The 27,767-nt window shown below is 37.8% G+C and overlaps 1 protein-coding gene across 9 annotated transcripts in view; it reads right to left on the bottom strand.

Moving 5' to 3' along the window:
- The window catches only part of LTBP1 (latent transforming growth factor beta binding protein 1), a 379,098-nt gene that overhangs the window by 74,827 nt on the left and 276,504 nt on the right, over positions 1-27,767 (bottom strand). For all 9 annotated transcript variants that reach the window (XM_045549354.1, XM_045549355.1, XM_045549356.1 and 6 more), the window contains 4 exons: positions 17,505-17,627; positions 11,136-11,258; positions 8,596-8,718; positions 2,579-2,701 (listed from right to left, as the gene is read on the bottom strand). In XM_045549354.1, coding sequence (XP_045405310.1) covers positions 2,579-2,701; positions 8,596-8,718; positions 11,136-11,258; positions 17,505-17,627 — 492 coding nt within the window. The remainder of the gene's footprint in view (positions 1-2,578; positions 2,702-8,595; positions 8,719-11,135; positions 11,259-17,504; positions 17,628-27,767) is intronic.

The following is a 27,767-nucleotide window of genomic DNA, read 5'->3' as shown; positions in this document are numbered from 1 at the left end:
AGTCAAAACGTGAAACTGAACTGTGTTTTGAATCTCAAATGTATCCTGCCATGTTCCTAAAGAGACTATTAACATGGAAATTCCATACAGTCTGTATATCGTCATTAGTTTTGCGGCAGAAAGAGAATCTTACACACATTTCCAATTGAAAACAGCTTACTGTATATGGAAGTATCTTCAGAATGTTAGGTAAGGTTTAAAGGCTATGTCTACCACACATTGTTATTCAAACATGTCCATGGTTATTAGCATTGCCATCAATTACATTTTCAGAATTAAACTGTGAAATCTACACCAATCTACAGAACACTGGCATGATCATGGGATTAGAGAAAAACAGGCTAGTAACTACTGGCAGGGTGAAAGATCACAAAGCTGCTGTCAGTGACAGCGTGAAAAGAGATAATTCAAAGCAAGGTGAATATATATGTGATCACAAACAGCCTCTAATAGGAGAAGGAAAGTGATGAACAAATTCATAGACACTATTCCTTAAACAATTCCAAGACTTGCTTCACAAATGCTTTTCATTTATTTGGATTTACATTTTTCAAATAGACATATTAATTTATTCTGGAAAACAGGAATAAGTGTGACAGAGAATGAAGTCAATGTTATAGTGACTGATAGTCAATAAACCCCCATATGCTTGGAGCAGTCACATATTTGAGAGCTGATATCAAACCACAGACACAAATTTTATGTATTGAGAGAATATAGTAGTGCAATTAATGAATCAGATCACTAAATTAGTTCCATGTGATTTAATTCTAGAAGTTATAAAATTTGCAATATGAAACTTTAGTCCATTCATACTAAAACTTGGGTTTTGCCTCTATTTGGCCAAAAGAAATCATGACAACAGAGGAATTAGAAAAGAAAATATTGCTTTTAAGCCAAAAAGCCTGTAATAAAAACAGGATTCATGTTTAGTTTTCTTTTCTTCTTCTTCTTTTTTCCTCTCTTGATATTTTTATATGAATCCAGATTCATTTTGTTAAAATGTAAAAGTCCCAAGTGGAAATATTCTCACATAAATTTATAATTCAAATGTTCCTTCTCTATTACATTAAATGCAAGCACATTCAATTACTGCATTAGAAAAACTGAAAAATTTAAATTCACCTTAATGCTTTATGATGGCAAATAAATACTTGATATCAAATGAGGTACATAGCAGTATATTTCAATCTTGGGATCAGTAATGGAATTAATTTTTCAAAACCTTGAGGCAAAGGTCCCTGTCTTTTTTCTCTCTGTGCCACAGTAGGGTGTGGATACTGATACAGTGTGGTATAATACTCTGTCAGTGCCACATCTTAGACAGTAGACACTGTCTTCTCCTTCAAGAATATTATGTGGAACATGTAAGAGGAGATATAATTTATGACAATCCTGAATAAAAAGGTCATACATGTTCAGTAACAGTGGATAAAGAATAACCCCAACAATCTTTTATTTATTTGTACCTTGGGATATACTAACACAGCTCCATGACCGAGAAACAATAAGAAAAAAAATAACACTTATCCAAGTATCAGAATAAATAGATGTAAAGGTAAATATAAGTGTGAGTTTTCAATGGAAAATATAGGCATAGCTTTATTAAGACTAATGCATCCAGGAAAACTTGTGGGGCAGGCAGTTATAGCTAAAAATGTTGGCACATAGAATCTAGACAATCTAATTTTTTAGCCACAGTGTCAAAATGACTCAATGCGTTATCCTGTGAGAAAAATCACTTAATTTTACTGTCATCTTTCTTTTGACTATAAATGTAACAATAATCGGTGTGGCTATACAGGGAAGAATAGTTGGAAAAGATTCTGGGTTCAAATCTCAACTCCACCACTTGTGAGAGAGGAGCATGTTATTAACTTTTTGGAACCTCAGTTACTCATGTGCACAATGAATGTAAGAAAAATTAACTCTTAAGTTACTGTACGAATTGAGAGATACCTACAGTACTCAGCACATTGGTGAAGCTCAATTAAAGCTGTCACTGAGCTTGTTCTTACCAGTACCTGTGTTGTGTGACTGTGTTCTTACCATTATCTGTGTCCACTGTACTGTTTGGGAGACTAAATGTGAGAGCATCTTGAAAATATATAAAACCTCATCCTTCATAATTTTGATCAAATTATTAATGAAGTTTTTTAGGAAGGAAAAAAAGCAATGGTGGGTACTGGATAAAAACAGGGATCGGGAAAAGGACAGATAAACATCAACTATGGGAAAAAATAAAATATGCCCATGAAGGACATAAAAAGGCTGGAAAGATAATTTAGAATCCAGTTCCAAGGCTGGCGTATGGAAAGAGGAGCAAAGTATAGGCTGTCTCAGCACAGAACCATGCACAGCAAGGACACAGTTCTGACATGTATGAGCTCTGCTGACACGGTGCCGGACAAAGCAATACCTTCCCATGCTTGACGCAGACCCAAGGAAGATATTCGAATAATGCACATCGGCATAGATTATTTATATATAAATCAAGTGGCAAAACCACATACTATCCTCAGAATGCATTGCAGAATTGAAGAATGATGCAAATAATGACTAAAAAAAGGAGAAGTACCTTGACATCCTTTATTGTCATTTAGCTGGAATCCATCTGGACAGGTACAATCATACGAGCCTTCAGTATTAATGCAGTCTCCTCTCTGGCAAACGCTGTTGTCCTCCAAGCATTCATTGATATCTAGAAACCAATTTAAAAATTTTAAAAGACTAGATAAAATATATATTAGAAAATTAGACACTTTTACTTATCACATAAAGGCACATTATTTTTATCTCATTTACAATGCATAATTTTAAATGCATGGCAGTATTTTTTAACTTAGAGAAGTTTTAAAAAATGAAACATTTTGAAAGGATTCCAGCCTTGAACAATAAAGGGAAGTTTTAAACATCAAATGAAATTAAATGGAAGAGGAGAAGTCAAAATTCTGTAAAAATTTACTTGGTTACGTTCTTGGTGATGATAGAGAATAAAAATATTTCAAAAATATATTTTGTCAAGTATATCTCAAGCATACCTAACATGCTTGATCTATTTATACATGCATTATATCATATGTGTAATTTGTATTATATATATTACATTATATATATTTTATATACAAATATTTCCCATTACGCATTATGGGAAAGATTTAAAGTTTTTGGCATGGCCTTTGCCCCCAAAGAAAAACGTTTATTCAAAAAAACAAACTATATTGTATTAATAAAAATAAACATATAAGGTATTAAATTGTTTTATAAATCCAAAACAATTTAACTTAAGAACTGTCACAAAATATAATTATTTGATAAAAGAATAGTACCAACTGTAAGGGGTCATATGAATTTAGAGAAAAGACATCATACAGGTCAAAAGAGGCTTCATGTGACAGAAAAAATGTATTCTTGGAGTCTTGACGGCAGGGTAGAGAACAGAGGAGGGAGAGGAAGAGGCACTTCTGGATGAAGGCAAATCAGCAAAATCAAACGCCTGGTTGATGTCACTTACTCAGCAGCTATCACAAACAGGTTTTGCCTAGATTTTTAAAAATGTATATCTTCATAGTGTATGTGCAACTGAAAGTGGTATCCATAACCAATAATGAGTTTTGACTGTGAGAATGTGAGACAATCAGTGATGCCTCTCACTGTGTGAAAGTCGGGCAGATCTTTTTCGAGGGATGTTTATTACATTACTCCTAGTCAGGGCTCATTATTCCTAACACACTCCATGAGTACCTCTTCTGTTGTGTCTGTGCAGGATTTAAACTATTAACATTGAAGAAAGCTAAGGAACAAAAACCTTGTTTGCTCAGAATTTGGCATTTAATGGCATTTCTTGCAAATAATTACGACCGCTGCTAAAATACATGTGAGACGCCAGGAGGAGGTGAAGTGCAGACTGCTGCGGTCTCTCTTACACGCCCCACCATCTGGTGCCAATATGGTGACACGGAGTTAAATTTTACTCATAGAACCCAACCAACCAGTTAACCGGCTTCTGTACCATTCACAGGGCAAACAAAAGAGAAACAAGAGAGTGCCTTATCACTTCATTCTATCAAAACAAAAACAAGTGATGATGATGAGTGTTCACCCAGAATTAAAATGTTCCCCGAATACTGACCCTAAAACATAAAGCATAGCCGACGTGACCTTGTCTCCACTAAAGCAGATTATCGCTTTCTCCTTAATGTGTTTTTCCAACTTCACTGAAGTATGATTTATATACAATAAATTCATCTATTTTAAGAGTCCAGCTCAGTGAATTTTGACAAATGTGTACACATCCTTGTAACCACCACCACAGTCATGGTATAGGCATTTCCACCACCCCAAGAGGCTCCCTTTTGTTCCTTTTGTATTTGGCTTCTGCTCAACATAACATTTTTGAGATTCATCCACATTGTTGTGTGTCAGCAGTTCTCTCCTCCTTATTGCTGAGTAGTATTCCATTGTATGAATGTACCACAGTTTGCTCACCCATTCACCTTGCAATAAGCATTTGGGGTTATTTCCATTTTGGCCATTGTGAATGAACTTTCTATAAACATTCATGTGTGAGGCTTTGTGTGAACATATGCTTTCATTTCCCTTGAGTAAACACCTAGGCATAGAATGCGTGGATCACAAAGTAAGTCTACGTTTAAGTTTTGAACAAACTATTTTCTAAAGTGGCTGGACCATTTTTTACACCCCCAATGGCAGCATGAGAGCTCCAAATGTTCCGTATTTATTCTAACAGCTCCACAACTATTCTAACGGGTGTACAGTAGAGGATCGGTTTTCAGATTCACTTTTCTTGCTTTTCTCTGTAGGAAATGAAGACAAAGTGAAAAGAAGTATATTTCATCACTGGCTTTGTGTAAAAAATCTCAATTTGAAAAAGATCAAGAAGAATCCTGAGAATAAGAATTTTAGCAACAAGAAAAATGTTCCATAACTTAAATGTTTGCCTCAGCATAATGGAAGCATGGTCAGCTCTGTTAACACTACTTTAAAGCAATGTGAGGCCGGGCGCGGTGGGTGGTTCACGCCTGTAATCCTAGCACTCTGGGAGGCTGAGGCAGGAGAATAGCTTTAGCTCAAGAGTTTGAGGTTGCAGTGAGCTATAATGATGCCACTACACTCTACCCGGGGTGACCAAGCAAGACTCTGTCTCAAAAAAAAAAAAAAGAGTAATGTGATTTTCATTCATTTTCCAAAATCTAAGAGAAATGATGAACGTGAGGGAAAAACACATTGTTTATAAATAATTATATACATTTAAAAACTCTGTGCATTATGTTTGAGACAGGTTTAGTTTAAAAATTTTTTGCAAGATCTTTATCTACTTTCAAAGCACAAAAGAGTAGGTTAAACGTTAAGGCAGCCCAACAAGAGATTGTTCTTCACCACCAGTGGGGTGGTATGAAAAGACAGATTCCTCCTAGGATTTAGGACACAGGTTTTTAAGGAAAACAAGGGTGAATCCTGGTCACTCCTCTACCAAGACTGAGCTTGTCAAGGTCACCAAAGACCTCTACCTTACTAAAACTCCCAAGGTTAATTTTTGGTGCTCCTCTAACCTAGCAGCACTGTTCGACACAGTGCTCCCTCCTCCGTGAAACACTTTCTTCTCTGGGATTCTGGTTTTCCTCCTTCCTCATTTGCCACTTTTCCCTCAATTCTCTTTGCTGGTTCCTACTTATTTCCTTAATTCCAAATCTTGGAGGGCCCAGGCCCTGCTTTTCTAACTACACTCACTCCTTTGGTGACCCCATTTCATGGCTTTAAACACTACCTATGTGCTGATGGCTCCCAGTCCAGAACTCTCCCCTGAATTCCAAACACAAGGGTCCAATTGCTTTTCAGATACCTTCCTTTGAATGTTCACTGTAGGCATCAAAAGCTGAAAGTGCCCATGTGGAGCTCCTCATCTCTTCCACAAAGCCTGCCCCCGGGCCTTTGCATCTGCCATTCCTTTGAATGGAACGCTCTTCCCATAAATAATCAAATGTCATTGTCTCAGGAAAGCCTCCACTTGCCTCCTTATTTAAAATCACCACCCTCCTTCGGCACCACTCATCTACCCTACTTTATTTTTCTCCATAACATTTATTGCCATTTAACCAAGTATAGAGTTTACTTATTCAGCATGTTTATTGTTATCTCTCTCGCTAGAATGTAAGCTCCATGAGGGCAGGAATTTCTGTTTGGTTTACTGCTGTAGGCACTGTGCCTAGAACGGTGCCTGGCACAAATCTGCCACTAAATAAATATTTGAACAAATAGACAAATGAATAAATGAATGACTCCAACTTGGAAAGAAATATCAAAACGACAGAAATACTATCACATCTCCCCACCTTTTCTGATTTTGTCCACAAAGAAATGACCAACAATGAAGGGCTACAGGAAGACAAAGTAAGTAATGAGTCGTCTTCTTGGGCTTTGTAAGGGACTTGCAGGGAGCAACCTCAGCGGGGGGCTGAGGAAAGGTTAAGGTAGACACAGGATTAAAGATTGTGCCTGGGAGGGGAACAAGGCCGAGGCACAGCCTCTGAAGGCTGAGATGCCTGAGACCTCTAAGAACCAGGACAAGTGAGTCCCCCCCCATCATCACGGACTGAGGGTTACTGAACATGCAGGAGGAAGCAGCACGCAGAGAAGAGCACACCACATGGGAGTCTGACTCTACGAGGAGGCCAGGAGGATTACAGGATAATGCCGTAAGAAAACAAGGTCTTTGCCAGAGTTATTAGAGGAAAATTACACATGTAAACATAAAAGCCAACAAGGAAGATGGCTCTTCCTCCCACAGCTGGGAGAGGCATGTGAACAGTCGCAGCTCCATTAATTGTGGCTAAATACCACTGGGGAGGGTCAAAAACAGAACTAGTTGGGAATTAGCAGGCTGAAGTGCTAACATAGTTTCAAAGGGAGCTCTGAATCAGTTGGATGGACTCCAGTCCTATTTATAACCCAGAACACAAGGGAAATTAGTCCTGACTTTAAGAGAAAGAGGCCTGATTACATATTCCAAAAGCAGCTTTCTTATGGAACATGATTGTAACTCAGAAACATATACATTAGCAATGAAGAACAAGTTGGCTAAAAAGGTTTTGTTTGATTTTTCATGTAATGGATATTTTTAGAATAAGATGGTTACACATGAAAACAGCCAAACCAGAGGAACACACCCTCTGATGAATATGAACTACCCAAGACTTAATCAATGGCCTGGTTACCTTCTTGGTTTGGCCAGGAATCAGGGCAGAAGAGATGCTGATGGTCAGTTTAGGTTTTCAGCTCCTTACCATATACCTTACCACCTACTTAGTTCTAGAACGGATTCTTCCACGACTGGTTCTCCCCAACACGACTGCCCTTTCCACCTCAGAATGCCACTATGTCAAATCATTAACGTTTACTTACACTTTAGAGGTCCCCAAACACACTTTTTCAGACATAATCATATCTTATTATATTGATTTATCACTCATCTGACCATCTGCCTATTTCTCAACAGGTATATATTTTCATTGGTGTTATTAACCGTTTGAGGAACATTATCACCTTAGAATAAAATCCCAGAAGTAGATTTACGGATTCATAAACTGTATATATTTTAAGACCTTCAAAACTCTGCCACAGTTGCCCTCCAGAAGAGCTGGGTCATTTCACATTCCCAGGAGCAGGGTAGGGCTCAGCCACTTTTTAACTGCGGTGCCAAGTTGCCCATCAGAAATGCAGGATGCTATAAACTATAATGGATCTTTCCAATTAACTGGACTGAGAATGAAAAAGCATTTGAGACCACTGAAATATGTGCCACGAAACCATTCCCTAAAAAGCTCACCCACTCCTCCCAAAGGTGGGGTTCAGACCCTCCCTCAAAAACTCTCACTGTGCATGTGAGGCACAACCCTGCTCACATTTCCGGTTTCACAACTGATAGGCTCTAAAAGCAGCAAAAGAGGTGAACTGAAAAGAAAATTGTTGCTTGGGTGGACACTGGACACAGAAAGTTCACAAGGGACAGGCTGGTGGCAAAGGGAAGAAAGCAGCGCGCTGGGAGGAAACAGTCCCCTCTCCCTACACAGGACTGCAGGCAGGTCCTCCGCCGTGGCAGGCAGCGGAAGTGGTTAACAACCCCACAGTGCTCTACACGTGCAATATCTTTTAGAAAATGTTTATGCAAAAAGCCCAAAATTGAATTAAAATTTGGCTCTTAAAAACCTTCCAGTTATCTGGAAAGTTAAGCTGTATTTACTTATTTGGAACATTTGGGAGTTGGTCCTGCATAAATAAGGTGTCACAGTTCAGAACTGTGCATCCAGGACAAACCATCGATAGCTGGTAAAGTTAAACTGCTTCTTTACAACTTTGGCTGGCACAATTGTAAAAGACAGCTCCGAGCAGAACAAAGCCTGGATTCTACTCCCTTCCTTGCATTATCTGTGTGACCATGGAGAAAATACTTTGCAGGGATGTAACGTTCTCACTGTGAAGCCATCAGGTTGGGCTCAAGGACAGAGGCTGAGATGATGTTCAGACTTCCCTCTGATCCTGGCATTTTATGATTGCAAAACCGGACACAATTCTTACCTTCACAGTAGTCTCCAAGCGCGGATGCTCTGTAACCCTGGTCACACACACACTGGAAGGAGCCCTCGGTGTTCCTGCACTGCCCATGCGTGCAGAGATGACGGTGCTGGCACTCGTCAATGTCTACGAGCAAGGAAGTACAAAGAGACTGCAGAAGCAGTGCTTCAAAAATATTCCCAATCATCCATATAAAGGAAGTCTGCAACCTATCTGGCTTATAATTAATTTAGTGTTTTCACCACATGACTTAAACAGACCTCTATTAAAAGGTCAGTAATTCCCCAGTAAGGAAAACCCAGGTGAACTTAAACATTTAACCAATGGGCTAGAACATATGAATCCCACTGTTCACTGATGAGTGGCAAAAACTTTGCTGTAATCTGTAAATCCAACCTAAGTGTCTTGGATTTCTTTTATGACTTCAACTACAACTGAATTTAAAAGCACTCAAGCTAAGGGTCAGAAAATCAGATCACAGGCCAAATCCACCCTACTCCTGATTGTTGTGAATAATGTTTTATTGGAAAACATTCATTTATTAGCTGGCCCTTTACAGAAAAAGTTTGCTAACCCTCTCCTTCTGCCTCCCTCCAGATTGTTCTGTACAATCCTGAGTTCAGGCTCACACACAGACATGTATACATAAGCGATACATTATATATTGCATGCATTTAATTATTTGGCCTTCATGATTGGATTTTACGTTTCCTGAAGGCAGGGACTATGTCAACCAAACTCTTTATTACTCCTTAGATGACCTAGCATTTTACAATGAGTAGGCATTCAATTCATGTTGTTTTTTGATGGACTTTCTTTATAATGGTTGAGAGCATTTGCCTATTGTCAATGTGATTCTATAAGATTTAACTCACGTATCAGTTCCCACAGGGACCCTGTACAATTACTCTCCCCCACTCTGATCTTAGCATCAGTTTGGTGTCATAGTGTTCAACACCTGACATGGTTTTTCCTGAAATGATCTGGTAGGTGGTTCCAGCTGTTATCTGATTATCTTTGATAATAGTACAAGCTTTTCAAAGTAAAGGCCTTTGAATGCAGTAGCCTTCTTGTATCACGTGTAGACCTCTTATTATCCATTCATTTGTATTTTTTATGCATAACAAGTATTCATCAAATGCTTGGTGACTGGGGTTAGGAGTCATAAAGTATAAAAGCTTTGAGAGGGACTCATAAAATCTACAAAAAGTTGTGTAATTTATCTGTATATAAGCATGTGCTTGTGTGTGTTTATCATTTTCCACTGCTAGATTAGGTATTGTTACATTCTAGAAAGGGACACCTGGGGAATGTTATGATAATGTTTATAGATACCTTTGTAATTACCATGATACATTGTCGCTTTTATAACACTATCTCGTATTTTTTTGCTCATTAAGTATTCCAAATGTACATATAGACATGGATATTATTTGTTTCCTTATGATAAAATAATTGGTCTTATATAGTGTGGATTGTGTTCTCAAATAAGAAATGATGTTTCCTTTCAAGAACTCTGGATACTTGTGCTTGTCACAGATGATACCATATATCTTCAAGGTCAGGAAGCACATACTTACTGGGAAGTGAAGTGTTTCTGTGTGATGTCAGTGAAATATTTCTTTAAAAAGACTAAGGTTGGGCCGGGCGCGGTGGCTCACGCCTGTAATCCTAGCACTCTGGGAGGCGAGGCAAGTAGATCGCTCAAGGTCAGGAGTTCGAGACCAACCTGAGCAAGAGTGAGACCTTCTCTCTACTAAAAACATAGAAAGAAATTATCTGGCCAACTAAAATATATATAGAAAAAATTAGCCGGGCATGGTGGCACATGCCTGTAGTCCCAGCTACTCGGGAGGCTGAGGCAGTAGGATCGCTTCAGCCCAGGAGTTTGAGGTTGCTGTGAGCTAGGCTGACGCCACGGCACTCACTCTAGCCCGGGCAACAAAGCGAGACTTTGTCTCAAAAAAAAAAAAAAAGTCTAAGGTCAACCCTAGCAAGTCCAGAATCCTCACTATTACCTGTAAGAATAGGACATATTTTGCAAATTTTATTTCTGAGTATAAGGAGGACATTGTTTCAGTTTTACTGAAGTGTCCTCTTTAGTGATTTTTTAAAAAGGCAAAAGCTTTAAAAAGCTAACTAGACACAAAAACTAAGTTTATTAACATTCCATAACATAATATCAGCCCAATATAATGACCTTCTAATTCCTGAAATCCCAATATGTAAAATCTTTAAATGAATTTAAGTGTTTAAGTGGAAATAACTTTCGGTAGTAAAGAATTATACAGAGAGCAATAATTTTTCTTCCTAATATTAATGCCTAGCAACTGATCACTACTGCCATATTTTTCAAATTTAACTTTCCTTCCTTTTTGTTTTATTGACTTTCCTAACATATGTTTAAATCCCTGGCTTTCTGGCACTATAAAGCAATCACCTAGGTAATTTCTAAAAGGCACACTCACCTGATTGAGCATATATTTTTTCAGACCAGGTGCTTTAAGCTGAAATCTCAGTAGTTCATGTTGCCATACTCTTACCTTCACACTGGTCTTTAGCTGCCGACAGCTGGTACCCCTGTCCACAGGCGCACCTGAAGGAGCCCTCGGTATTTTTGCACTGCCCATTCATGCACAGGTTCCCTTGCTGACATTCATCAACATCTGCAAACACAACAATGACAATTGTTTTCAAAAAGAGATTACCCAGGACAATGCAGTGCTCCCTGCAATGTATTCAGGGGTTATTGTTACAAAAATAATGGTACTTCTTATATAAGGCACTATGAACTTTAGTATGTATCAATCCACCAGCCTTCCTTGTATCAACCTCAGGATGCTTAAAGGCAGAACAGAAATAATTACAAATACACAATAAATTTATAAGTAAAAGCTACTTATAATATAACATCAAGCTCCTCATCATCTCTCACTCTCTCATATTTTGAATATAGCAGAAAAACAATGTGAAATATTTCAGAGTCAAAAACAGAAGGCAGAACCTGAAGCACAAAATAATGGCTACCAGTTTGTAGAGCCATAGAGTTGCAAGAACGAAGGCAGAAGTAAAACTCTACCATGAATTTGAAAAACAAAATCAAAACACAGGCAGTTCTGGAAGGACACAGACATTTCTACTTAATTTAGAAGAAGTTGAACTACTGGGTCAAACAGTTGCATTAAAGAACCTTGAGCTCATTTTCAAAGAAATGAGGAAAGCCAAGAAAAATGGTAGCATTATTATGACTGCTGGAATACCAAAGGAGAAAGCGATAAGTGAGGATTTTAAAAAATGCCTTGAGTGAAGATAAAGCTACTCACTGAGAAAGAAGTATAATTCTTAATAAGGGTTCAAGAAAATGTCATGCAAACAAAGTTATACAACTAAAATGAAAGAATAGCTTCATTAATAACTTGAGGACTTCTGGTAGAAGTAGTTAGTGTTAGTTTTCCAACTGTTTTTGTTTGGCCATTATGTTGGTTTGACCTAATTAGATAATTCTGTCTCACCTTGTCCACACAGATCTGCCTTAGCATGTTTTGCCAAATAGCTAGCTAGTAAGTTTCTAAGAGTTTATGATCATTAAAACATGGTAGGATTGATCTCCACCATCTACACCACAGGTTTGCTGTGAGGGAACAGATGCAAAACGCACTAACCCTATACTCAAAGGGGAAGAAAGGAGCCCTAATCTAAATGGAGTAATAAATAAAATGAGCAGGATTTGTTTCAAAGAAACCATGTCCCAAAGATAAATGCATGATTGATTGTTGTTTTCTTCTAAAAATATCTTATTATTTAAAATGCATCTAAAAGTTTTTGCCAAGAAAATGCAATTAACTGTACAGCCCTTTGCCTCAAGTATTATTGACAACTACCTATTTCCTGAGCAAAGTTGCATTTCTTAACTTCTAATGAGGCACTAGCCTTTTGAATTTTATCCTGATACAAGCAAGGTGTCAGGTTATCCTATGTTTCCTGAAATTGCTCACACAAATTATACGTAATTGGAGTTCAAGAATTTGTTTATTTAATTTTTCATAGTAATTACTTTAGTTGACTACAGACTTTTGTTTCACCAATTGTATTAGTCTCTTTTATTTATAAATAAATTCCTGGCTGCCAACTATTGACTGTCCACAGAGTAATTACATAAGCAAGCTGAATTTCATTTTAAAAGTTATTTTACCACCTTTCCAACACTCTAGGACTATTAGCTTTAGGAGTGGTTGGCAGCAAAGATCAGCCGACATTATATTTTTCTTTCAGCACATTCTATAAAGTACTTGAGATGTCAGTTCACGAACTTAAGACCAACAATAGCTCTTGTAGCTGGCTGGATCTCGCAGAATGTCTGACAACATTTTTAGTGCCTTGGACTCTTTTTGACTTTCTCCTAGAAGACGACAAATTAAGCATTCCCATGTGAAGATGTCTGCAGCAAGGATATACCCTCCATTCCAAGTACTGTCAGGGTATGCCAGACATCTTACATAAGTTACTCATTTATGTTGGTAAGACTGTCAGAAGCAATTCATTACAAGTCATGACACATACACTTGGAATAACTTGAGACAACGGTTATCTTGAACAAGGTGATCTTTGGGTCTTTTAAGTGACCAAAGGGAACAAAAGCAGCTTAATTCTAGAGATAAAAATATTTTTCTTTTCTGATGAGGGACAAAATTCCTGAGACAAAAGTAAGCTTTCTAATAAAATAGGCACGCAGGCCAAATGTCTTCTTTCTTTTGTGCCAAGAGATAAATAGAAAACATCATTCCCTGTGAAAGGTATTTATTTAAGGGAATTTTTACATGTATTATGTGACAAGTCGAGAATTAAAATAGAGACCATGTCTAGGTATTTATAAATTTAGGACATAGAATGCTAAAATGCACAGACACAATAAGGTCAAGAGAAACAAGTAACGAATTAACAATACTTTAGATCACTTATGGACAACCTGAAGAAAGTTGTCAGTACATTTAGTGAGATAAAGACAAAGTCAATATTTAGGACTATCAACAAGGTAAGATTGTCAGAATTGCTGGGATATTGGAAAAGAGGCAGACTCATGATCTGGGGTAAGTTTGACAGCTATGACCTGATGTGGTTTGGGAAAAGATTATGAGATAGTTAAAGAAAAGATATTATCATTGTAGAAAAGAAAGGCTTTGGTAGGGGAGTAAGGAGAACAATTAGTGCATATGTAGGTTTCTAAAGCAGAAGACAGTAATGAGGAGGCAGCATTAGAATCAGAGTAGAGGGCAAAGTTAAATGCCAAGTGGAGGCAAGAGCCCATTCCCACCTCTAAGTTTTGGCATGTGCTATTTCCTCTGCCTGCCAAGTTTTTCTCTCCTTTGTATGCAATATTTTAAGACCAAGTTCAAACAGCAACACCTCTGTGAAGCTTTCCCAGAAGCACACAAGCAGAATTAGTCACACACTTTTGTGCTCTAACAACTTCGTTGATGCCTCTCATTTAGCAAACACCACCATCACCAGCACGTCACGCTCTGCCCCTGCAGTAACTCATTCTCCCTGCTTCATTTGTCTCTGTATTATTTCATGCAATCCTCACATCAGCTCAAGTAGGTACCATTGCTGTTCCCTTTTTTGCAGAGGAGAAAAGTGAAGCTTAGCGAAGAAAGAAACTCTAATTTATCCAATCTCACACAGCTTTTAAGTGTCAGAGGTAGGATCTGATATACTGTCTTTTTTAAAAAACAACTAAACTCCAGATTTTGTCGGATTTCAGGAGTCTTTCCAATCATGTCATCTTTGTGATTCAGGATCCATTCGAGGGTACTGCATTGCATTTAGTTGTCTTGTCTCCCCAAGTCTTTCCCTGTTTTTCATGACCTCATCTGTCTTAAGTACAGGCCAGAATCCTGTAGAATGTCCCCAGTATGTATTTGCCTAATGTTTCTGTCATAATCAGACTAGCATTATGGGTTTTGGAAAGAAGGGCACAGAGATGAAGTGCTCTGGTCATCACACAATGTCATGTGTACTTTCACATGTCAGGTGTACATGATAGTCACATGACATCAATGATGACATCAGCCTTCATCAGTTGGTTAAGACAGCCACCACTGCCTTTTTTTTTTTTTTGAGACAGAGTCTCGTTCTGTCACTAGGCTACAGTACAATGGTGTCATCATAGTTCACTGTAACGTGAAACTCCTGGGCTCAAGTGATCCTCCTATCTCAGCCTCTGGAATAGCTGGGACTAGAGGCGCACACAACCATGCCTGGCTAACTTCCTATTTTTTGTACAGACAGGGTCTTGCCCTTGTTCAGGCCGGTCTTTAACTCCTGACCTCAAGTGATCCTCCTGCCTCAGCCTCCCAGAGTGCTAAGATTATAGGCGTAAGCCACTGTGCTCAGCTATACTGCCTTTTAATATATTTTGTTATCCATAATTATCTGTTGCAGGTTTGCATCTCTTCTAATGAGTCAAAGTTCTTTGAGAGATTGTAGGCTCTCAGTAACATCTGCCAACATGTTGTTTCCCTTGTACATGTGAGAGGAAAGGAAGGAAGGAAGAGCAGCTTCTGCAGCAGCCTAGCAGAGTGCTGCAAGTGACTGGAAATGAGTGTTCCTAGGGTGGCACCAATTGATGGTGATGGTGTGAATTCTGGGGATCTAGGGAGACCTCTCAGGGAGGAGCAGGCTCAGCTGGGATGACAAGGACCAAGAGCAAGAGAGTGGCAATAAGGCTTCGCTCAATATGTGTCTACTCTGAGCAGTATCCCTTTAGAGTGTCCAATCCCCTAATTTCAGGGATGGCACGAGGTCTGGAAATCTGAGATTGTCCACCTGAGGTTGTACAGTGAGCCACTGGAAGAGCCACATCAGTGAGCAGCGAGGAAGAAGACAAGGATAAGCCTGAGCAAGTGCTTGGGGCCAAATAAGCACAGAATATTCACAGGGCAGTTGTGACATCCACTTGGATGAGACAGAGAATGCAAGTTGAAGAATATGATTGTGACCAATCAGTTTGGAATATGAAGGATGAGGACATAGTACAAGAGTTTTCAGCAACAAGCAGATGAAAAGAACCAGGCAGACTGGAAAGAAAGAAGACAAAATGACAGGATATGGAAATAAACAAAACATAGCAATCAAGTAAAGATTAGCAATGACTTCCAAGGCTTGAGATCCTCATCCAGCATGAACCCAGTGTATGGCAGAAGAAATGATACCTTTAAGATGATTCTCATGTCTAATTTGATCTGAGGAGGTACCAGCTTAAAAAGTCAGTAGAAAAGCTGTGGATGTGGCCAAAAGAGAAAGAATTAGGAGAAAATGGAGATGTGTCTTCCACTGGAGTGGCTGGTATTCTGTTGTACGAAAGGAGCGAGATACCAAATTCAGAAGCCTGCAAATCCCTACCACCAGTGGAAGAGGCTTCATTGTCTATAGGACACAAGAGTATTCATCTACTGCTCACCTACCATGGTAAGAAATTAATTGTCACCCTAGAGTCTTCACTAATATTGAGACACTTAGGAGAGAAGAAAAATCTTCCTTATTCCCTCTTTTCCCCTTTGATAGAACATACTTTTAAGCATAAAAGTAGTGGAAGTGAGCAGAAAAGAAACAATCCATAGATTTGACTGTTAAGAAAAAATGAAAACAGAGAATCTTAAAAAGAAAAATTAGGGAAACCTTGGACAAATTACAACACTATACCTACAAAAAAGTATATGTAATATATATATATACACACACACATACATGTACTATAAGTTTATATGTACATTATATACAGTTTATATACATTGATTTAAAAAATGAAAAACCTGATAAATGAGAAAAGATATAAACAGAAATTTACAAAAGAAGAAATATGTGTTGATAAATGTATAAAAAAGTTTAATAATTAGAAGTCTTCAGGAAATTATTAAAGGGAACGAGCATATAAAATAAATACTAAAACTTTTTAGAATTTTAAACTAAATATGTATTTGAAAACTAAAAATTAATGGTCTCCTGTCAAAAGAGTAAACAGATCACTTTATATGTATCAAAACATCACTATGTACCTCACAAGTATATATAATTATTATACATAAATTTTAAAAAAGCAAAAAACAAAATAGTAAAAAATATTCAGAACATTTTACCCACTAATTCCACTTTTATACATAAAGAAATAATTCTAAAATTAAGATAAAAGGCTTATGAAAAAAAGAGGCCTGTTACAGTTTTTTTCACATAATAATGACAAGTTAGAAAAAAATTGTTCATCACCTAAAGAACAGCAAGAAAATTGTGATATGGAATACACTAGAATATTATTAAGCCTTTAAAAACATTTTTAAAGAGTTACTAATGGAATGTAAAATGATTATATACTATTAAATGACAAAAAGGACACAAAATTGTACATAAAAATAATGTTTAAAATATACAATATCCATGAGATATGAATAGCCATGAATGAGATAATAAGACACTGTTACTTCTTTTTTATCTTTCTATATTTACTAAATTTTCTACAATGAATATATACTGGTTTCTTTAACAGCAATTTTATTGAGATATAATTCACATGCTATGCAATTCTCCCATTTAAAGTACAATTCAATGGTTTTTAATACATTCACAGAGTTGTGCAACTGCGTGTATTGCTTTTCTAACCAGAAAAAAAGATTTTAAATAAATAGATCTGTGGTTTACAAAAACTCTCTAAAAATACATTGTTTCCTTTATGTAAACAGATACACTCTGTGTTTAACCGCAATGAGGAGCCACTCGCAAGGATGCCAACCAAAATGTGCTCCCAGCAGCTCAGTCAAAATCAATGCAGGTAGTGTGGTTCCCTTTTCTGAAGCCAGATACTCTAATCTATTCTTAAATGAAGTTCAAATAAAAATGGGAAATTTGATCACAGTATTTACCTTTACAGTGCTTGTGGTCCGGAGTCGGGTTATAGCCCCTGTGGCATGAACACATGTAGGAGCCTTCAAGGTTGGAACAAGTACCATTTGCGCAGACGTTTGGTTCCAGGCACTCATCCACATCTTGAAGAATGTTGCGTAATGGAAAGAACAAAAAAAAAAAAAAAGGAGAAAGAAAAAGAAAACACGAATAAAGTTAAATTTGGTTAGAAATGGAAACAGTGGACTTTCAGAAGACAAGGCAGATTCTTGAAGATAAACTTTCAAATTAGCCCTTAGGAGGAAAAGCAGCTCTAACGCGAGCTGCATGGCTCATGGTTCTATGCCTTAACTTACTTTCTGAAAATAACTCAGGAAGGAACCAAATATGCTCTCTGAATAAACTCAAGAAGGCTGGAAGGCTTACTGCAGGGGAGAGGGCGGAAGAGAGGGTAGTTTTAGAGCAACATCCCCTACAAAATAAAATTTTCCAAAGAATCAAAGATGGGTTGAGGTCTATTTAGGAAACTGATGAGTTCAGGAGGATGGGAAGGTTCACAGAAGCAAAAGATAGGACATGTGACCCAGAGAAACCACATGAAAGTTTTAACAGAAAGATGAAAAAGATTCTATTAAAATACCCTAAGATGGCAGTGAATCCATACGATAAAAAGCAAATGATGGGATAAACGTAAGCCTACTGGGTAGTTTGAAGGTAGAGTACAGGGTGAAGGAGCAGATGGGATGATAATGATAATGATGATGATGATGATACCTAATCTTTATCAAGCACTTACTGCACGTAGGCATTAAAGGCTTTTCATATACTATCTCATTTAATCCTTACAAAATCCATATGGTATAATCATTTTATAGAAGAAAGAACTAAAACTTAAAGAAGTACAATAACTTCTCCAAGGCCACATAGTTATTAATAACACTGGTGGTTACAAGATTTGAAACTCAAAGTTCATCCTTTTAATCCAATTATAAGTTTCCGTTGCAGGCAAAGTTAAGTCTAGTGATAGAAACAGTTAAAGAGAATATATGAGTTTCCATTTGTTTTTATTATTTGCTAACATAGTATTTATATAGAAAATAATCATCTAAGTTTTCACCAGTTTCATTCAACAAACATTTATTAAGTTCCTACTGAAATATTTTTATTCAAAAATAAAAATTTATTCTGTGCCCCAATTGAAAGCCCCTGGGTAAGTCCATTGTATGGTATGGTGACAGACACTACTGTAGCATCAATAACCAAAAACTTGAAGAGGAAAAACTTACATCACAAAATGCTAAAACAAAATTCACAACAACATGATTTAGGCTTAATCTTACAGCAGCAGTCTTTCACTTAATCAAGGCATCTTAACCAAAAGGCTGACAAACAGTAAGGAAAAGGCTCTTGATTGCACCCATTTCATTTTGCAATGCTCTCCACACCACGAAAGAAAGCAAGCTTTCCATCATGGTAAGGCAGAGAGTCACAAGCACACTTACAATGCAAATCTAATCTTAATTCAGCATTCCAGAGTTCAGATTGCATTTGTTTGCATTGCATTTCATGAAACTGTATTCTTTCTTACAACAGAATTCAGAAATAGAGCTGTAGTAAAACATGGCAAAGGGGTGTCCGTGGATGTGCACATGTGCGTGTTCCAGGTGCATATTGAGAAGAGCCAAGGAACTGGCACTGCCTAGGTACTCTATGTTGCTTTCATAAAATATCACTAATTATGGCAAACTGACCCTACAACAAAAATAGCATTTCCAGACTGACTCATTACCCACCCTTTCTTTGGTTGTGGGAATCCACTTTTGTAAACACTGAAGGCAAACAACTTGAAAGAGGCAGCCAAGGATTGAAGCCAAAGTAAATAATGGAATAGAATGAGCCTAGACACTAGGCATGGAAATTCCAGACAGCAACAGGAAAATGTCATGTCTAGTATCTGGTTTGGTTTCAAAAATGTTAACAAGTTCAGAAATGTATGGATTGCTCTCTTTAATTATTTATGCACCAGGGAAAGTGATTTATAGGGCCGCAGAATGTAACAGCAAAATCAATTTCTAAGACCATATTTTCTCTAGGTAAAGTAAATTAACAGACGTTGCAGATTATCATTCATGAGATATGTATAAAACTTCTATTTTTTTCTAGGCAGCTTCTGTGATTAATGATGAAGCAGAATGCCTTGAGATATCTAGGGTAGCGTGATGTGTTTATTCTTTTCTTTACTTATTACAGATGTAATTTCATGGAACCAGAATCCTGTCAAGCCAATCACTTACATATAGACAGAGTAGTTTGAATTGAATGAGTACATGGAGATTCTTAAGGAGATTATGCTCTTGAGAAAAATGCACAGTAAAATATCCCTAAGGAATCTCTGCAGAGGAGGAAGGTGTCCAGAGAGCAGCCACACATAATAACACTTGATGGATGCAAATGGAAAAAAACAAATTACGCATTGTATCATTATTCCTGACTTCTCTCTTCAACTACAGATCCATGCGACTAGCCCGTGAGTCCACTGGACATCTCCTTCATGCCCCAGTGGCACCTCTGAGCCTTCACAGCCACAGCTGATCCCTTCCCTACCCTTTCTTTATGCTGTTTCCTATATCAATATATGGTACCATGATCCCCTCAAATGCCCGAGTCAGAAACCTGGGAGTCATCCCTTCTAGATTCTTTGTTCTCCCTCTTTCCTCACATCCAATTTATTGCCAAGTCATATCAATACACCTTCCAAATATCTCTTCAAATGCACCCACTTCATTTCATTCCTACTACTTTGATTCCCTCTCACCTGGGTTACTGCCATAGTTTTTTAATTTTCTTTTCTAAGACTTGCCTTCTATAATCCATTATCCAGCTTCCAGACAGAGTAAACTTTCTAAAATAGTAATCTGATCAATGGTGTTGTTCCTCTACTTTAAAATTCTTCAGTGGTTTTCATTGTTCTTCAATTTGGTCAAGGACGCGAATTTGTGGGCCCTTGGGTGGTAATGACAGCAGAAGACTTGGCCCCCAGTCTCCCATCAATCCCACCAGTGCGATGATTTGAATATAGTTTGTCCCCACCAATACTGATGCTGAAACTTGGTCCCCGATGTGGCAGTGCAGGGAGGTGGAACCTTTAAGATCAGGTCATTAAAATGGATTAATGTCTTTCTTGTGAGACTGGATTAGTTCTCTTGGGAATGGATTTGTTCCCCAGGAGAGTGGGTTGTTATGAAGCAAGGTTGCCCCTCATGTTTGCCCTCTGCACGCACCTGCTTCACCTTCCGCTTCTCCACCACGTTATCACACAGCACAAGGTGCCAGAAGCCAACCAGACATGCCATCTAATCTTGAACTTCCCAGCCTCCAGAACTGTGACCTAAATAAACCTCTTTTCTTTATAAATTACCCAGTCTCAGGTGTTCTGTTATAGCAACGCAAAATGGGCTAAGACAGGAAGCAAGGTGGTCCCTACTCACCCCACCATCCACCCCTGTGTTTGCCTCGCCCCTACAGCAGAGGAAGAAGATTATGTCTTTGGTTTCCATATTGGAGCTCAAAATTTGTCTTACTCTAAGATACAGTCTTACAGAATATTCCTATTATCCAAATACTTCCAATGCAAATACATAATGAGTTCAAAAGGCCTTTGTGCTTTATCTCAACCAGAAAACTTACCATGAAAAAAGTTGTATTCGTAGAAAAATGGGTTCTAAATTCCAAACAGCCAATTTACCAACAGACATTTGTGACGTAACAATTTGGCATTTCCCATTCAATGAATTAATTAAACTTTCCAGTATAATAAAGTTGCCAGAGGTTTACAAGGTTGGACTTGACAGGTATGACAGTTCAATGACTTATCATCCCTCTTGCTATATACGATCATCCGATCCAAATTGATTCTCCTCATCTGCAATGCCCCAGGAGACTCTAACAAACTGCCTTGTTAACAACTAGATGTGCCACACCTACAGGATGTCCTGGTCCACTCAACTAACAACTGTCAGAAAAGGCAGTCAGGTCAGTCTGGCATGATTTATCCTGGATGAAGCCTGGCTGACTCTTATATCATCATTTCCTTTTAAAAGTGTTTCACTTCATCATTTGAATCATGTCTTTTACAGTTCTTTGTCAAGATCAATGTGAAGCTGAGTGGTCAATAATTCCCAGACTCTACCTTCTTTTCTCTTTGAAGGGAAATGAGAACATTACTCTCTCTAGCTCTCTGGCAACTTTCCATTCTTCACAATTTCACAAAGATGACACCCAGCTGGCCGGCGATGCCACCTTTCTAGTTCTCTCATTGCCTTGGGATATAATTCATGTGGGTCTGGAACCTTTTCCATGTCCTTTGCTAATATGCTGGGAACATACCAGACTGTCTCAAGCCCCTCCCTGCTGGGCATGACCCACCAGGTACAGAGGGTGTTCAGTGACTGATATCACCCAGTCATGTTCTCCCAAGGTTGTGTCCCTTACACTTCACATATAGCTCCTTGGGGTTGGCCAGAATTTGTCCAAGAACAATAATTTACCTGAATTACTTCCAGTAATTTCAAGGAGATGAATATGTCAACGCAACACAGTGAACCAATCATTTCTCTGAGGCCATCCAACTGCATTTAATTCCTTAGTAACCGACACAGACTTTAATGAGTGAGCACCATCTGAGATAGAATCTTATTCTAGTACTACAGCTACATGAAAACACACGCCTACCCCCTACCCTAAAGGTGCCATTCCTTCAATGGTTCCTCAACTATTCTTTTCACATAATCTTTTATCCTAAAGATGACAGGTGAACATATTTGACAGAAAAGCAATCATGGCAAAATGAGAGACAGATGCTAGTCGAGCCAGTGTGATGAAACCGTCTCAACTGCACTTGAGGGATCTTGTGCCCTCGGCTCCCCCCCCCCCCGCCCCCGTCAATTCTAATGAAGTTAAAATATGCAGTAGCAGAGCTGATGACAAAAATTTGTCACATAATCCTCAAAGAATCATCACTGTTTTTCAGAACTGGAGAAGAACCAATTCTGTGCACATCCTACATAAAGTGCCAAAGCTGATCTCAGAAAATCAAACCACTAATCCCACCAAATGACTGGCTTCCCGCCTCACCTTTCCAAAGGAACATTTTGTCTTTCAGCAAAACTCAGCTACAGCTACCAATGGTGCAGACCTGCTGTCTCAAACTCCAGAATCCTTAAGCCACTGTTATTACTGTTTGCAAGGGATGATTCCAGCCCACGTGGACTTCTCCTTTTTATGAACTTTTATTTTCCTTACTGCCTTAATTATATTGTTTTGTATAATTTTCTCATGGGTACATGAGGGGTAAATGAGATATAGTACAGAACAGAACACTGGATTTGGAGATAAAAGACCTGGAGCCATGTCCTAGTTCTGACATTTATTACCTGTGACCTTGAGCAAGTTCATTAACTACTTTGGGAATCAGTTTCCACATCTGTATTTCAGGGATGATTGCCTTGAGGATCAAATGAAACGATCAAGTCAAAGTCCTTTGTAAACTACATAATGTTCTAGAAGTTTTTGTTATAATAATTAGTCTTCCCACATAGGGATGATCCCTGCCTTCAAAAATGGTTTTTTTTTTTAATAACCTTTATTTTGAAATAGCTTCAGTTTTTTAAAAAGTTACAAAAATAGTACACAGCACTCCCTTATACCCTTCACCTTATTTCCCTAGTTGTTACTATTTATGGACCATTTGTGAATAATTTCAAATGATGCCCTATTGCATTTTTTTTTCTTTTTGTCCTCTTTTTCTTTTATTTCAATAGATTTAGGGGGTGCAAGTTGAGTTCCATTACATGTATGTAATGTATAGTGGTGAAGCCTGGGCTTTTAGTGTACCCACCACCCAAACAGAGTACACTGTACCCAATAAGTAACTTTTCATCCCTCACTCTCACCCCACCCTCTCCCCTTTTAAGTCTCCAGTGTCCATTATACCACTGTGTGTCCTTGCATAGTCACAGCTTAGCTCCCACTTTTAAGTAAGAACACGCAGCATTTATTTTTCTGTTCCTGAGTTCCTTCACTTAGGATAATGACCTCCAAGTCCACTGAAGTTGCTTCAAAAGACATTACTTCATTCTTTCTTATGGCTGAGTAGTACTCCATGGAATGAAAATATATATATATATATATATATATATATATATATATATATATATATATATATAGACAGAGAGAGAGAGAGCGAGCACATTTTCTTTATCCACTCATCAGTTGATGGACACTTAGGTTGACTCCATATCTTTGTGATTATGAATTGTATTGCCATAAACATATGAGTACAGGTGTCTTTGTTATATAATGATTTCTTTTCATTTGGGCAGATACCCAGCAGTGGGCCTGAAGGACAGAATGGTAGATCTACTTTTAGTTCTTTGAGAATTCTCCATATTGATCTCCGTAGAGGTGGTACTAATTTACATTCCCACCAACAGCGTGTAAGTGTTCCCCTTTCACCACATCCTTGCCAACATCTGTTGTTTTTTGAAAAAGTGGGGGGTGGGGGAGTTGTTGTTTTTACAATTTCAAATCTTCTCTGGCATCTGGCAGACACACAATTAAGTGCTCAATAAACAGCTTAATGATTGACTGGAAGACTCCTTTAGAATATAATGATTTAGGGATAAGATTGATGTTTGCACCTTTTATAAAAATCTGAAAAAGGTACATGTTGTATTCAGTTACCATCTTATGTAAAATAAATACATGTAATATAAAGTCTTCAATTTCAGATTAGGCTATATTCCATAAAGGTTAACACTGATTCTTGAAATCTGAAAATAAATTCTAGTGTGAAAAGAACTTATAGAACAATGAGCTCTCCACATTCTTGGTGCAAATTCATCCTGAAAATTCTCTATACCTGGTTTTGGTTAAGGCTATGGTTAATCAGTCATCAAGTACATTGACTGATTTAAGTTCTCCCAATGTTTAAGACCTATTACATTTAGAAAGCTTAAATGGGAGTCAGAAAGTCATCCTTAGAGACTAACAAAGAAAGATTACTCTGAAAAAATCTCAGAAATTTGTGTTCCCAGGTCACATGGTCTGTCATGGACTCAACTACAAAGCAAGACAATAACGTAAACCCCAGAAGAGCTAGCTGCACACATCCAATGGGTGAGATATTCCGCCTTGCGAGGGTAAGCAAAGACAATGAAGTAAAAGAATGGACACAGCAGCATGATTATAGAAGCCTGAACATTTGTTAGGAATCAGTAACGACCCCACAGAGAAGTATCATGATTCCCAGGAAGTATATTCCAGCTAAGTAAAAATGCTAAGAAGTTGAAAGAAAACCACAAAATTACTTAAATTCATAAGAAAAAGCTCCTATGACATAGGGAGAGTCACACATATGGCACATGCTTAAGCAAAGCCAAAGAGAATACTGTTATATAAAGAAATGTGACACATAACTCACTTCAACAGGTATCAGTATTTACTGCATTTTTTATATTTCAGGACAAGGGTAGTAAAGAGGAGGGTCATATGGTTGGAGGAAGAAGGGTTATAACATTTAATGAATCCCATCACGTGTCAGACACCTTACTAGGTGCTTTATGTCGCTTATTTAATTCTGGCAATAAACCCTCTGAAGAGTGTTTCAATTCCCATTTCACAGATGATGGAACTAAGCTTCAGAGAGGTCACTTAGCCCAAACTCTGTTTAAATTCAGGGAACTAAGAGCTCTACGTCAGAGATGCCAAATGTATCTTTAAGAAATTAAACAGAGAGTTTCCTTGGGGGGATGGCCCTCATCAGGTTTGAATCAGACCAGCTCTCCACAAGTCAAGAGAAACCTGCAAACTGAGTACCTGACAGGCTGGCTTCCCTTAGCGAAGGACCCGGGTGAAGCAGCCAGTTGGAGCTGGCCAGAACTCAGGGTGACGAAACAGTCATTAAAGGCGGGGATCAGGCGGGCAACAACTCCAGGCTGAATGTCAGTCCAAGGAATACAGTGTTGAATGATGAAAGTGGCTCTTGGGACAATCCACAACTTGAAAGAAGAGGCTACATTAGCAGAAGAGCCAACAAAAGTTGCCAAAAAGCATTAAGGGATGATGTGTGTTAGGTAGAGTCCGAAATGATAGCTATTTGATGTGGATAATAAACTATTGACAAGAAAGGATCGTCTGCCCTGAACTAAACACTAGGAAAAAGTAGAGTCCTCTAGACAACACCTGCTAACATTTTACCTGTTGCTGCCCACAACAATTTCTGTTCTAATTCATAAATCAAGGAAAAGCATCAATCAGTAAGATCCAGCTTACATGGCAGGAATACAAAGAGACCATTAATGGTTTCGCCAAGTTCATCCTTTAGTCAGTGAAAGAAGCAGAAAGTATAACTGGCATAAAATCCTTGCAAAAAATAGGAGTTGAAACAGAAATTCTCTGTGAAGTCATTTAACAAAAAAAAAGAGTCAAATCAACATCAAGATAGATGAGTTTTGTAAAAGTATAATGCCAAGTTTAAGTAATATTATGTAAAACACTACACGTTTAATTATAACAATGTAAAAATATACAGTCAATGAAAGAAGAGTTGTAGAAAAAAGATACTAAGATTTATGGAACACAACAGCCCTGTGAGACAGAGATTATCATCTCTACTGATGATGACTAACAAATGCCAAATGTAGGACTTTTCTCCAAAATGGTGTGACTATAGAAAATTTCAAGAAGTCTTTAACGTTCTCATGTAGAATTTTCAACTAAAAATGGAGGCGGAAAAACTCATCAATATATTCTATGTTATCTGGACTAAAAGGATATAAAAAGCCATAAACTGGTCACAGATAACTGTTACAAATGGAAACAAATGACTAGCAAGGAACAGCTTGTTAGTAACTTCCCACTGGAACACGCTGGAATCTCTAAAGACTCCCTATCTTTTTATTTTTTTTCATATCACATATCTGACATACCATATATTTTACTTGTTTACCTGTATATTTATAGGCACAAATGAGGGAAAGGACTTGATTTTGTTCACTCTCAATCCCCAGTGTTCTGGAAAAATACCTAATGTGTAGTAAGCACGCAATATATTTGTTAAATGAATGAATAAATATATATCAAGTTGTGTTATTAATGAGTTCAACTCAAAAATAGACTTAAGTAACAACTGCACCTTCTGAAAAGTATTTTAGAGTGCCAGAAGTACAAAGGTGAGCACTAAAATGTATGAAGGCACAAAAAAATAGCACTAAGCATTCATTAGCACTGTCAGAGTTTAGCAGAAAAATCCAATCCACTCATTGGCTCAATATGAGAAGAAAGACTTGTTGCAATATCTGCTTTTTGTCACAGTCAACTTTTCAACATTTGAAAGCTCTAGTACTATAAAAAATTAAGATGGAAAATCTATTTCAGTATAACCTGCAAAAGCTCTCCTGAGAAATTCAGAAGAGCTGCAAGTCCAATATGAACAATGGATGGAACCGCAATTAAATCACAGGGGAGTGGCTTGATCTATAGATTATGTAGAGCCTAACATTCTACCCAAAGCAGAAGGAAAGAGTACACTGCCTACTTTTAGTAATAGGAAATATATGACCTCAGCAATGCAAAAATGAAAGCTGTTGCTTGGAAAAAGGGCTGAATGTGTGGCTTTAGCTGAGTTGAGCAAAAGAGTGACCTCATATTTCTACTTATGATGCTAAGCACCTGGTTGGCAAAGTAAAACTACTTTTAAATGAGGTGCTGTGTTTCTGTCACGAAACTGAAGCAAAACGTTTATATATGTATATACACACACACACATACACAATAGGTATAAGAACTCATTTAGTATTATTTACATTGAAGAGCAATCATTTGCCAATTTGGTCAGTTACATTCCACTAGTAAATTCATGAATCAGGGCTGCATTTATGCTACTATTGCAAATGTAGTTATTGAAGGCAGAGTTCAGGCTCTGCTCCTGGATTGTGCATCAGTACGTGAAAATAAGGATACAAACGAAACCTTGATATGAAATTTATGCCAAATAGGAACATTAAAACCAAATGTATGCCCTGATTAGCATCACTTACATAAACAATTGCTTATTAAATAAATAACTAATGAATAAAAATCTTTTCTTCTTTTCCTCAAAAATCTACATCTCACAGCTCCACTGGCAGAGACTCTTGGGGATGGGCTGAGGCTTCAAGACAGGGGGGCCCTGCACCGTGACAGAGGCTGCACTGGTGCTGCCTGGTGATGAGCACAAAGCTTCA

The sequence above is a fragment of the Lemur catta genome, chromosome 4 (assembly GCF_020740605.2).
Source record: "Lemur catta isolate mLemCat1 chromosome 4, mLemCat1.pri, whole genome shotgun sequence".
Classification (NCBI taxonomy): Eukaryota; Metazoa; Chordata; class Mammalia; order Primates; family Lemuridae; genus Lemur; species Lemur catta.
Note: the sequence above shows the minus strand (reverse complement) of the source record. Positions and strands in the feature narration are given on the sequence as shown.